At 36.7% G+C, this 14,487-nt stretch overlaps 1 protein-coding gene across 1 annotated transcript in view; it reads right to left on the bottom strand.

Annotated features, from left to right (window-relative positions):
* Positions 1-14,487, bottom strand: part of MIGA1 (mitoguardin 1) — a 44,572-nt gene that overhangs the window by 11,553 nt on the left and 18,532 nt on the right. Inside the window, exon 7 of the mRNA XM_074876355.1 lies at positions 6,620-6,720. Within this exon, the coding sequence (XP_074732456.1) occupies positions 6,620-6,720 (101 nt within the window). The remainder of the gene's footprint in view (positions 1-6,619; positions 6,721-14,487) is intronic.

Genomic DNA, 14,487 nt, shown 5'->3' with positions numbered 1-14,487 from the left:
ACGGTATTATATTTTAAATGGTCTTGCAAAGATTCAGTAATGGCCATTCTTTTTGAGATTAAATAAGTGAAAGCTTGCCTATGTAAACATCCTGGTTCAAAATAAAATTAGGGGAAGATGCTCTGAACACGCATCCACGTTTCTAACATAGCAGAGTTCAGCTATTAGAAAAATGGACAAATCATATACAATGTTTAACATGCAGAGTATAGAACATTTTCTAGATAAGAACTCGGGCTGACATCAAAAGGAAAACTAATTCTTTGTTGTAAAAGTCCAAAGACTTGTTACCTTTGAGGAAAAAAGCGGAGAGAAAGGTTAGTTTTAAATGAAATGGTTCACTGTAACTACCTTATGTGATTGGCATGCATTTATGATATGTATTCAAGTACACCTGCTTTTTACCCCACTACGTACCCCTATGCACCATGTATTTTTCCTCAACAGTGGTTCGGTATTTATCAGAAGTTAGCAGAAGGCCCCAGCACCCCACATCTTGACATCACAAGTTGGACTCTTGAAAGCTCAAGTCCTTTCTTGCCACTCCATATGAACAGTTTTTGCATAGCCACTGCCATTTTGAAACCCTTAACAGACCACTGAGGATGAAAAAGTACTCCATGCACAGCTGCCAAAAGTGCTGGCAGTTGTAATGCAGAGGCCTGTGATGATGGACCTGACATGCCAGCCCCTAAATGTCTGCTATTTCCTCAGTGTCATGTGGAGTTACATGAAGAAGAATATGAAAATGCAGACAAAGAAGAGATAAAAAGATGAATCACCCTATAGCAGCAATCTAATCTTGTAATGCTTTACTTCTATCCATTGTTGTTGATGACCACTGCACTGGACATTTATGATGACCTGCACTGGATACCTAACATCATTATGCTGAAATAATATATACACACCTTCAAAACTCCAAAGCTTGTAGTGATAACTGGTGTTTCTACACACAGTGCTGCAAAGCAGCCTCTGAAGATTACACCATGGATTATTTTTGTTCAGATGCTAATCGGTTTTCTCTACACAGATCAGCTTTAAGGCTGCATCTGCTAGTAAAGAGATGCTGAAACTCTTGTTGTAGAGCATCAAACCTCTAGAACTTGCAGTAGTTTTTAAGCCTGGGATTCCCTGACTGCTTCAGTCTAATGTACTGACTCAGTACTCTTATTTGCCACCACCAAGTTGTGTTTTAATAGATAGAAAAAATTCTCAACTGCGCAGCAAGACCTTGTTGACTACCAAAATAATCACCTGCATGAACGTAACAAAAATAAAAAATGCTAGACCTTTTAAGAATTCTTGCTTGCTTCCCCTAATAAAAAGGTCAATTTACTGGCACAGTCAGCATTCCTTAAATTCTGAGAAACTGTGCTTATCCTATATTAAAAAGGTTGATGATGATCTCTTCCTCTGGATATTTTTATCTTTTAAAATATTTTTTTTTAAAGATGTAAGTAGCTGCAGGATGAGCGTGAAACATGTTTTGGGAGTCAGAAGATGTGATGGTGATTACCAACTAAAACATTTGAGATGGTACTTTAACAAACTGAAATGATAAAGTGGTACATTCTTCCTAATATCTGGAAGAAAACAGGAAAGAAGTTCATGTATTTTCAGGAACTCCTTCTATACTTACTCGTATATATTATAAAACACCTGATACATTTTCTTTGAAGAAAACACACATTCAGAATATGATTTTATCAGAATAATTGTTGCAACTTTATTACTTTTAAGCATAATGACGAATGTGAATGCACTGTGTTGTGTGCATCAGTGGTAGTACTACTCCTTGCCGAGCAGAATAATCCCAAGGCTACGTTCTGTGTCTGGTATATAGGTTTTTGCCTACATAATACCTACATGGAGGTATTATGGTACAAAAATTAGTTCAGTGCTAATATATGGGATTTGTAACAAATCTTACATATATTTCCTAAGAATTAAAAACTGTATAGTATTAGCAGTCAGTATATAGGAACACACTGGCTATTAGACGAAACTCCTCCTTGTCCTAGAAGTGAAAACATTTAATACTCTATGCAAATATCATACATAGCTAAGGTTTCTGTTAGAGGACAAGGATCAACCCCAGATTTTTTAATTATTATTTTTAAAGCTTTTAGAGCACCATTCAATGACTTGTTGGCCTAAGTTTTCCTATTCATAGCCACACAGTAAGCAACCACAGTTGTCCTTGGAAGGAATCAACGGAATCTGGCTCCCATTGACTACTCTTCATTGCCACATGGAAAACTTTTCCCCACAATGGAATCTTTTTAACTGGGGCTACATCTACTAGGATGTGTAAGGCAAATAATGGAAAGAAAAGCCACAAAAAACCCAACACAAATGAAGCATGAAGTTTGAGGAATTTATTAGAAAAGACATAGGAACAGGAAGTGTTTCAAAGTGGAACAGAACTTTCCCATTGCCTACAACACCACTGACATTTATTGGGAGGTGGAAAGCTTCTGATGGTAATATGAATAGAGAAGTTTTATTACTGGATAATGTGCTTCACTGGACACCATGAAATCTTCTGAGTTTGCCCAAAGTAGTAGGCAGAGGTTAGTAGTACTTCAGGTACAGGTTCTTCAAAGAAATAGTATTACTGTTAGCAGAATGAAAGACTTCAGCCATTAATTATTTCCTCTCTTTCTCCATGTTTTAAGACTATAAATATGAGGCACACATTAAAGTTGTCAGAATAGGGAGCTCCTTATAATTTGCTACCCAGGGCATGCTAGTCTACAGGACTGCTATACTATATTTGTTTTTGAGGTAAGACAATAGTCTACATCAAACTGGACTGATGACATGAACATGGGTGAAGTGACCAGGATGAGAACAATATGGCCTGAGAAGATCATCAGATTAGCAGTGATTATCGTCACACGTCTGAAGGCAGTCAGAACACAGGAAGGCACCTCTCTGATTTTTGTGGTGAAACAGGAAAAAAACCCCAAACCTAACATCCCACTTATAAATGCTGTAGGAATACACCTTACTGTTACTTGTCAACATTATTCCCTCTGGTATTCCGTATTTCAGGAAAGGAATAAAATATCTATCTGGAAACCAGGAAAAAGGTAACCCTACCTTTCAGTGACAGGGCTCTTTTTGAGCATTTTCTCAATCTAAAACTCAATTTCAGTCACTCTGAAGGTTTGGATGCCATATACAAATAATTACAGGCATACAGAAACTGGTGTTCTTTCCCTGTTGTCAAAGCCTGTTCCTTCCTGCACTGCTTTGTTTTCATAGATTCGAACTGAGAAAAAGACAACCTTCTTACAGAAATTACTGATTAAAAAAGAGCAGCTAAGGCTTTATTCACAAGTGTAAAAAAATCTCCTAAGCTTTGGACTAAGTCAACATTTTAATAAAGCAAGCAAAGTGTATTTGATAATAGAACTACAGATTCAGTTCTAGTCAAGATATGAAAATAAGACATGATAAATGCATGTGCACTGACAAAAAAGAGGCAGCAATGAAGCTCACTGTCAGGGAGAGCAGGAAAGAGCTTCTATTGGAAAGATGGAAAAGAAGCCAGGAAAGAGAGGGTGGAGACCTTTATCTGGCACACTCACTACTGTATTCTTGCCAAAGGTGGTAGCTATTTTGATCACTCAGTAGGTGAGATAGCAAGAATATGAAAAGGATACTAAACACAAGCTGATGGCAGACGGTCTCAAATGGGGAAGAAAATACCTTTATTTATCACAGTATATACTATCATTAACTTAAGGCAAATGGTTGTGCTTACTATCCCTTCTGCAGTGCTTCTGAAAGCCTGTGTGTGTTTAGGAACAGAAGTCTGTCTGGGCTTGGGGATGGCAACTGTCTGTCTAAATCATCTTCGTAAGGATCCAGGCACCTGTGTATTGTAGGTGTCCAGACTGGCACAATACTGTATGAGAAGTTGTCAAATGCATGATCCTCAGCATCCTCTTGATTATCAGCCATAGCCAAGATGAAGTTCTGGCATACCCTACTGCTATCCTGTAGAGCTCATCAAAAGGGCATGTGATTTAAACTCTGCCAACTGTCCCAGTTTTGTACAGTTCTTTTCTTGAAAGCCATTTTCCTATGTTTTGTCCTAATATAATACAGCACAACATCTTTGTTGCCTCCTAAGCAGTATCCCTATCAATTTCCATCAAAACATCTATCTATGTCTTATTTCAGAATTCCCTGTATCTTTGCTGTTGTCTCTCCTAAGGGCAGTGAACTAAATCTGACTCGACTGTGTGTCAGCACTGAAACATGAAAATAGCTTCCAGTCTCTGAAACTAGAGTCACACAAAATACTTAGTCCTGCTCTTTGGGACAGGATGCAATGTAGAAGATGAATAACTGTCAACATACAGCTTGTAGCATGATGTGACCACAAAAAATGATGTTACTTTGTAATTTCCTGGCAGATGAAATTACTAATGATTCCGGTGAAGAGGGGCAGGGAATAAAAATCACACAGCAGGATACACACATATACGAATTTCAGATTTAAAAACTTGCTAAACATTTGTATCAGCACACAGTTTAGGATAGTTACTGAAATTGTAACTGCAATCGGGTAGCACAGGATGAAAGAACAACTGCCTATTTGCCCATTAGCTGAGACAAATCCAAAGCTGGAAAAGCCTCAGACTTCTTAGCCTAAAACATTCCACTTTTTTACAAGTGCAAGAATTAAAAAAATGAAAGAAGTAGGTAAGCAAGAAGCAGCTACCTGACATCATCATATCTAGAATAAAAAAATCTGGTATGTCAATTCTAATCCAGTTACATCAAAGTGTTACTATTCTATACTAATAGCTGAAATACACTGGAAAGTAGTTATTACTCCTTCTCATTACCATAGTTATTTGCAGTACAAATTTAAAGCATTTTTCCCCCAGAGGGTGGACAAAACCTTACATTAAGGTAACACTATTCTTAAGAGAAGATCAATTCACAGTTTTATTTTACCTGCACCACACGGTGATGCCCCAGTAGCTACTAGGAGAGAGCTAACTGACCCTGTAGTTTAAGCCTAGTGTCTGATATTTAATCCAGAATTTTGATGGTGTTCCAGTTTGAACACCAAACGTCAAGTTGTTTATGGCTTTGTTAATCTTCAAGACTCCTATCAGCTGAGAATTTTAACAGATTCTTCATTAAATCTGAGAAAGGAGATTGGAGAGCTTGTTCTATTGGCTAGAACAACTGGAAAGAGAAGGTCTTCATAAATTTGTTCTGGAAGAAAGAGTTGACAGAAGTGGCTTTGAGGTATCAAAATGTGAAGAATATTTTCAGGATATGTAAAGACAATTCTGTTGCCAATTTGGACTCAAATATTTCTTTCCCAAATACTGAGACAACTTGGCTTCAGGATAGGTTGGTTATTCCACTGAGGTGATACATTGTGGGTTTTTTGGTGTCTTTTTTTTTTTTTTTTTTAAGCCAAGCAACACAGATGAGCATAATGGACTATTCCCTCTTCACATATTTGCAAAAACACTAGGAAAGTTCATTGGGGAGAAGAAAAAAATGAAGTGTACATACTATAATGGTTTACAGCTCCTCTTCAGAGCTGACAGAGTTGAAGCAAGCTTGAATTTTGGTCTTGTCTAATTTACAGGAAAGAGTAACCAGTCTCCATAGACACAATCTTAGTTAGCAATGAATGCTAGGCATACCATCACAACTTAATGTGAAGTACTAAATCAAGGTAATCACAATTTAATGTGAATTACTAAACCAATGCAATTGGTGTTATGGAAAAGAAGCTGAACAATAGGCAGTCAAAATGATAATTGCAAATTCTCTCCCTTTTTACAACTGTGAGTTTAGTAGCTCGGTTGTAGTGCATATATGATAGCAATATCTAACACAGAACGTATCTATTGAGACCAATTGCCTTTCCTGTAATTTGGAGAAGAGTACTATTCAAGATCACTTCAGCTCCTGAGAGACCGTAAAAGGAGATACTCCTCACTCAAATAAGGGTGTCGCTGTATATAAAATTCTTTCAGATACTTCAAGGGAACTGCAGCAGATTTCAGCTAATAGACAATGCCCTGTTATCCAAAGATTATTTCTTTATGTAATCTTTGTGGTCTTATCCAAGAAGATTAGGGAAAGTTAGATGAAGTGTATTATATTGTGCATGGGATGTACTACAATAGGTAGCTGTCAATTTCTAATAATTTCCTCTCCAAAAAAACCCAGCTCCAAAAATGACAGTCTTCTTCATACATCTTTATATTAGAGTAAGGGAATAGGGGGGGGGGGGGGGGAAAAGAGAATAGAAAAATGCAATTCATGGTGAAAGGAACTACTATAGCCTCAACTGATGGTGATTCTTCACTCATGAAAATCCGATATATTTTTCAAAAGCAACTTCTTTTTAGAAGGAGTTGGGGAAACATTCTGCCAACGCACAAAAAAAATTTAAAATTACTAGAATTCCTAGGAAGCTGGTTACAACTAAGCAAGGAAACCGCCTTTTTTTCCCCATAAGAGAAATACACTCTGCTTACAATAATTAACAAAAAAATAAGATTCTTCTGTTCACTGTTCAAATAGATCAATGAATCTTTAAAGAAGCAATCTTTAAGAGTCTTACCTCAGCTGTGGAAACAAAGGAGTCTGTTGATGCAATGCTTAATGTATCTCGAAGGCAGAAATCATCTGTATTATCCTTTACGGTAATGTCTGTATTTTTATCTTTAAAATAAAATTAAAAAACAACAACCAAAAAACTGATTATTAGACTATCAGAAAGTTCCATTTAAGTCTTGAAAGTGCGTTTCATGTATACTTCAATGTAGTACTTCAGTTGGAAGGTACGACATTGTAATACTATGAGAGTAAATTCTCCTATGACCCACTAACATATATAAAGGTTTTTTCTGTCTTTAAAGTGGACTTACAAACATTATCTGCAATGAACAGAGAGAAGAAAAAATATTTCCCCAGGGGTTTGGCCTTTTCTTTGGTAGACTTCTGAAGATCTATCTAAAGATATTACTTTGCTATATTGATCTAAACCCTCTGTTAAGTTTTTAACTTGGCTATGTTATATAACAAATGCTCAATGCTTTAGTAACCAAGAAATAATGTTCTAAATAAAAGTCCATTAATAAAAAACAGGTTTCAGCTTCACTTGAATGAATTTCATCTTCTACTTCTCATGCCTTTTTTCATTTGCTGGTTCTTCAGGAGTACAAGTGAAGTTTTTAATCTTCACTGTATCCTCTTTCCCCAAAAAGCTTTTCCACTGAAATAACACATCCTGAAGTATTTCCTATAGTACTAGAATTCTTAAAGCATTTAAAGTAACTGATATTTTTTGCTTAAAATAATCTGCAATACAGTTTCTCTCAGTTTTCCTTTATTTTATTCTCAGATTTCAACTGTTGCACATATTACTAGCATGCATGGCTTCGTTTTCACCATACAGAAACACTTTCACAGAAGGATTAAATTCACAAGTCAGTAAGTCAGACTTTGGCTTTATGTACCCCATACTACACTCTCAGTAGAGCACAGGCATTTATTTTGGGTTACTTTACCTTCAGACATTACACATGTGTTTCTAAAAGTCTGTTTTATTTCCAACAGTCACCAGCAACCAGCTACCCAATGTCATCCAGATCTGTTGCTACGGCAATACTTCATAAACACTGTTACACAGCAAAATGGCCAAATGCCAGTATACTGGAATGGTTTACTCATCAATTGAAATGCTACAAATCCACATAACTTTACTATTATTTCAGTGGTTGTTACGGTTTTATTAGTTATGGACTTGGAATGACAGCTCAAAAATTGCACATAACAATAAATTTCTGTCTTTGAAACTATCCACTGAGAGGAAAAAATTATTAAAAGTTTGGACAAAGATTTTACTAGATTGAGTTAGGCAGATTCCTACTTGTAATCACACCACCAATATTCATATTAGCATCTCTGATTTTTTCAGATCATTCTTAATAGTTTGTTCTTTCTTTTGACCTCTTAAAATCAAGAGGAAAAGTACAGCAGCATCCAAGCTGGTTGAGAAACAATCACATACTGGAATCTGAAGAGCTGGAACAGAAAACCAAACTGTGGTTTGTAAAGCATTTGCTTGGTCTGGTAAGAGCAGATGGGTAACGTGATGTTTCCTTATTTCTAGCTCATAATTTGCATTAATCCCCTTCTAATATTACATGAAATGCTTTTCTAATATAACTTTTTCAGAGAAGCAGTTGCTGAAACTGCAATAGTACTGTTAAACATAGGATGTACAAGGATGTATAGCCTGCTTGCAGATTTTTCTACTGAACCTCTCCTTTTGGCTAAGTTGTTTTCCATAATAGATTTGCAATTAAAACAAAAGTTTCTACATCTCACAGCCAGAAAAGCCCTCAGGAACCTGGTTCAAGTGCCATTTTCTGATCCTCCCAGTCTGTAGGCAACATGCAGCACTTACTTCATGAGAAGTAAACAGCTATATTCACAAGTAGCAATGCAAATTACAAACTCCTACAAGAGTAAAGCGTAGGCCATACTTATAAAGATCTTACTGATGGCTTTAATGAAGATGTTAAGGTAAGGACCCAATGCTTATGTACACAAAATGCAGCTGTCAAGTAGTCTCATATATCAACTTAGTCACAATCCAAGGTGGTCTCCACCACCCTCACAGGGAAGTCCCAACTATACCATGGACTGAAGACTCAAAGTCTTTGGATACTGTCTGATAATTTCTGTGCTGTTGGTGTTATATGTGAGTTTATAGCTTAATGACAACAATATATCCCCAAACTGACACTGAAGTATTTAACACTGGGCTATGTCACTGATTACATATAAATGGGAATAATGATATTTAACTAAAATTTATTCTGCATATATGTAAAAAAATAATTGGTGTAAATGAAGGAACCATAGAGTTTCCAGCCCAGAATACTACAGAATCAGAGATTCCTCTCTAAAGTTTGCATTCAGCCTGCTACAGATTACGTGAAGCTCTAAAGATAATAAGATTTTGAATACATCTATATTTGCTAAAGAAGTCATAATTCCAAGTCTTCTAATATGGGCCTAAAACTGTCACCTAACATGTTAGTTGAATATGGAATATCTCTGTTTTCACTCAAAGAAAATTCTCACTACTACAAAAGAAGGCACAAAACTGGCACGTTATGACAAAAAAAATGATGGAAAAAAGGTTGGTAATGCTGAGTGAAATAATACCTTTGGCAAGTGATATGTGCATACAAAGCACAGCCTCCCCAAAGAAAACAAAACAGCCTTGTCAGCTATTTCCAACTTTCTGGCCACCACCACGCCAAGACCCTAAAATACCATTAGCCAAGCAGGTGCTTATCAATACCCACGCTGTGCAGAGAGCACACGATTATGAAAACGCTAGAGTGGAAATTAAGTTACAGCTGAAGTACATACCATGCAAGTACCAGGAGAACATTCTTGGACACAAGAACATGAAAAAAAGAAGAGACAGCAGCACAACGAGACTCCTGGAATGAACAGCTGCAAGAGGAACTCACCCACCAGCGGCTGCAACTGCTCATACACTCATCCCTGGTTCTTACGCAGTCTAATACCTTCAGGAAAGGAATACTAGCGAGTATGTGAACTTCAAATATATTTTACTTATGTGAGAAGCCAGGGAGTTATTTTGGGTTCATTTATATTTGTAAAGAGGATGAAGTAGAGTTTCAGACATGATACTGACAACAGTAACTGCCATCAAGACTCTTGGTTGTAGTGCCTTAAGATGCATACGTGGTTTTAAAGTTAGATTAAGGGTATTAAAAAAAAATCCTAGCTTTACAAGATTTTGCAAACAAGTATCTATTTGAAACTAAGCAAGTTAAAAAAACCCAAACCAGAACAAAACTACTTCCACATTTATTCACAGAGTACTAATCTAGAATATTTATTTGTCTTTGCTCTGGTAGGTTCATGTGGTAAGACAGACCACAAAACTAACCCTCTAAACTCTCAGAGAAAAATCTGACCTTTGAGATGGAACTGCACATAAATTAACTTTTTAGCATTCAGTTGGGAAACATTCACCTTCACATAATGTTTTAAAATTCTGAAAACTGTTTACATGTTATCTTTCCTCCAACCCTGAATGAAACATGGCATGAGTTCTCAAGTGTATTTGGCACTTACGTGCAGAGGTTAAAAAAGGAAAGCACTTACCCACTGGCAAAGAACCCACTGGGAGTTAAGGAATTTAGTTCTATAGTTTAGCCATGGCTTCCTATTCTCCCCAGCCCTCCCACTTCAGTGAAACATCAGTGCAGTAATACACCACAAGCAGGAAGACAGGTGAGAGAGACTTGATAGACTCTGAAGAGGAAAAAACATTGTAAAGGAATCCACTTATGAAAAGTCAGGGTGCCCCAAGAGTAGCAGGGTCCCAGTATTCTGCCAGGCTACCACACAGACAGTCACTGTGTTGTGTGCTAATCAGGGCCCTTAGATGTGTGGCTTCATGCCTAGAGAAAGGAATTACAATAATCAAGTTCAGAGAGCACAGAAGCATGAATTACTACATAATTCAGTTTCAAGAGAATGTGTCACAGTCTTCTAGTTAGTCACAAGAGGCACAGTGGTTTGTCACCACTTACTGAAGCATCCAAAAGCAGCTTTATTTACATTTAGAAATAGTCATAACTCTGAGAGTGTTGACTGAATATTCATTAAAAAAATCATCAGTCCTGCCAAGTAGCTACTAATGTATCACATGAAGTCTTACAGGATGCACCTAGAAAGCAGTGACTTTTACTTTATGTGGTTTTTTATGAAAAGAAAACAATCCCAACCTTCAGATAGCACCTTCTGATGACTGGGTCATACAGCTACAGGTTAAAAAAAGGCAAGTCAATAATGGAGCAGGGTGTCCACACAGATCATTCTGAATTTAACAGTTATTGTTAAATTATGTGTTTACATTCTCCAGTAACACAAATATCTGGGTTCAAGAAAGTGCCTATAGCTGGAGGAATCTCACCTCACTGCATATAAACAAAGCTGTTATTGACTTCAGCATAAAAATATATTTCAGGTCAGGGTTTTTTGAAAATATCTAATCAAATCTACCAGTATGTTAGCATGTCTCATGGTTCTTTGTTGGGACCACTCTGATGCAAACTGAAGCGACAGATTCCTTTAAAAAAAAAAACAAAACAACACTCCTCCCACTCCCACCAAACCCACAAAAAGACACTCCAGTGCTGTACAATCATCCAGCCTAGCTGTCAGTATGTGCTCACACCTCAAGTAGGCCCCCATTGTGAACATACAGCTTCTGCTCACCAGTACTGGACTAGGAAACTCGCCAACTGAAGCAGTAGTCTAATGGAAAGGAACAACTGAGGAAAACGGAGTATAGGACAGCACCAAGGACTTAGTATTTGCAATTTCACCCTCCTCCTAGTACTCACAGACCTATTTCAAGGTAAGATTTGGCTGAGCTAACTGCTGAGCCTTCAAATTACATCCTTAACAAAAAGCTTACTAGTTTTCATGCAGAGAATAATCTTCTGGTTTTGTGCAAATAGAAGGCCAAATCTTACTTCCTCAGTAAAAGTTGACTCAGCAGAGCTTTCATAATTGTTTCCAAGTACAGCTATAATCTTCAAGGTCCACATAAAAGTCTTCTACTACAATACTCTCACACAGGTATACAAAGGCCCATTTTCCAAGACACTGAATGCTCACCTGATCATCATTATACAAAATACAAGATGGTCTTCATTCACTCTGTGTTCTGTATTTATTACTTTGATGTTATTCTTAAGACAAAAGGAGTCCAGCTAATTAAAAGCTGAATGTGTACAGATGACAGTAATAAATTCTTCATGCTTAAATATAAATGAGTAGAGAATGCATATAAAAATTGAATAGTACAATCCATTAAGTTTATATACATAAGCAATAAAACCCACCTGAAAACTGAGATGTACTGATTTGCAATATTTGTCATCCGGAAAAAGATGAACTTGCCCAAAATAACCTTATCATCCTCAAGACATTTTTCACATACTTTGGAAAGAAATAATAGCAATTTCTGGAATGTTTATAATAATTTGGTTATTTTCAGACCTTCAAGATACTGACTTTGTCCATAAAGTTATTTTATCTGCTGAGTACCACAGGTTTAATGATGTATAAAACAAAACAATATGGCTACTGCTCTTATATTATAAAACAGCAAAACCAAGCACCTTGAATGCTCTCATCCAGCAAAGACAGCACAAAATGCTTGTGCATAAGTAATCATTTTAGCCTCTCCAAGTAAAAATCAAATATACCTAAGAAAGGAATTTAAATATAATTTATTTCCTGTGATCCATAGACACAGGTACATTAAATAACTCAAGAGTATTAGGAAATATTATATAGCTTTGATACTCTGGAATAGTGATAAATCTTCTTTCAAGATTTAAATCTGCTGAACAATTTTTCCATAAATTTGATAACTGAACTGGAATACTTTCTGATAGTTGCAAATTTTTTTTAAGCAAAGAAATTACCAAAAGGCTAGAAATATCATTGTGTTATAGAGAATGTGACCTATGAAAGCTGTCCCTGAATCATCGTGGCATGCTTTATTGTAAAATCAAAATCTCAAAATAGAAAGACCTCACCATGAGGAACTCTGCAATTCAAATCTCAAGGAAGAGGCAGAATAAACACATATGGTGCTAGATTGCCGAAATCTGAATTTTAAGAAAATAAAGCATCATCTAATGTGTATTTTATAACCTGAACTAACACATCATATGTGCTGACAGCTGAGAAATCAGCTTAGTAAACACAAAATAAATGTATGCATATGTTCACTTCTCTGGTCTACTGCTCTGACTCTCTGCATGACATAGACTTCTGATCCTGAAACAGATTTGAGATTTATATCCTGTGTAAACTATGTGTCACTGTTAGGTCTCTCCCTGTCATACAGCTTTTCGTTTCTTTGAACATGTAAACTTTGATTATTCATAACTGCACATTACAAGTTTCTACATTCACACAGGGTTACAGTTTTCTGCAACTTATTTTCTTTACCCTGAAGCTAAAAATCAGTGGATCTTCCCCGATTTTAAGGTTTAAATCTCTCACAGAAGAATTTAATTTCTGATCACCCTCTCATTTTCAAGTCTAATAGTTTAGACAACAGTTTCTGTACTTGCACTTGATTTGAGAGGGAAGATCTTGCAATCAAGTTTGCTCAGCTGTCTAATCTGGACAGAGTCTATTTAGATAGATATGCAACACAAAGTTGTCACTGTTTCCTCTTCATTGGCATACTCATTCTCCTGTAGTTCAGAAAACATCACATCTATTTTGTCCGCAGCAGTCTAGTTTGAATTCCAGGGCTGCTTATTTTAAGATGTAGGCTGTCCACTGGGGATTTATAGCACAGCACTGTGAGGACTGCCAGATACCTTAGTCATCAGATTTGAGCGTCACTGCCTTGTCTTAGTTCTTCACATTCTAAAAACAAGCGCAACCTACCGCTATTTTTGCACAGACACTTTCTAGTGACAATGGAATGGTCTGTTCAACCACATTCAGTGTGATAGTATGTTAACTCATTGTGATGCAGAGCAGATTCAAAATGCAATGTTATATTTACAGAAGGAAGTACAAGGTTAACTTGAAGGCTTACACATCTCCAATTAGCTCCTTTAATACCCTTCCTACACTAGAGGCCTCCATAAGTAAGTTAGGTAGAAAAGTCTTCTCACCAGACTTGAGAGAGGAGTCTCACAAGTGAACTTATATCCCTTTTGCCTCAGTTCTACTACACCTGTGCAAGTCTACTAAAATCAGTGGGTACTTAAAGCAAGATGTTTACACAAGTGTATTACTAGCAGTATCCCTTGTTTCTTTGCAAGGTAGTTGTTCACTGTTACCTTCTTGGCTTTCCTACCATGCATCTTTTCCACAGTAGAGCAGATAGTAGCACACCCAGGGATTAAAAACAAGAATAACCAGCAACTGTTGCTCAGCTCCTGAAACTTGTTGCTTTACAAAGTTTCCTAATTTGTTATACATAAAAAAGAGTAACCAGTTCAGTATGCTAGCATATAGACTATTTTGCTGGCCACAGCACAGGGCTATCCAACCAACCACAGGGACCATCCAACACATTCTCTTAAAAGAAGATTTTAAACACAAGATTGCTGGAAAGGTTTTTCTTTAGCCAGTATATTAGGCTTCAGGGATGTTGACATTTCAAAGCAAGTGAGACAGACTGACAAAAGGAACCCACATATTCATTTGTTCTTCCATTAAAAGAAAAATATATTGTCTAGCAGTTGGCAATTCCACTTACATGTATGAAGACAGTATCAGAAAAGAAAGATTGATACCTTTCTATCCCCAGAATTAACAGAAAAATAGAAAGACAGAACCAACTATCTAACTGGTGGTCCTCAGTGAAATAAGCATCAAAAGATGCAA

The sequence above is a fragment of the Strix uralensis genome, chromosome 8, assembly GCF_047716275.1.
Source record: "Strix uralensis isolate ZFMK-TIS-50842 chromosome 8, bStrUra1, whole genome shotgun sequence".
In the NCBI taxonomy this organism is placed as follows: domain Eukaryota; kingdom Metazoa; phylum Chordata; class Aves; order Strigiformes; family Strigidae; genus Strix; species Strix uralensis.
This window is presented reverse-complemented; position numbering and strand designations above follow the sequence as displayed.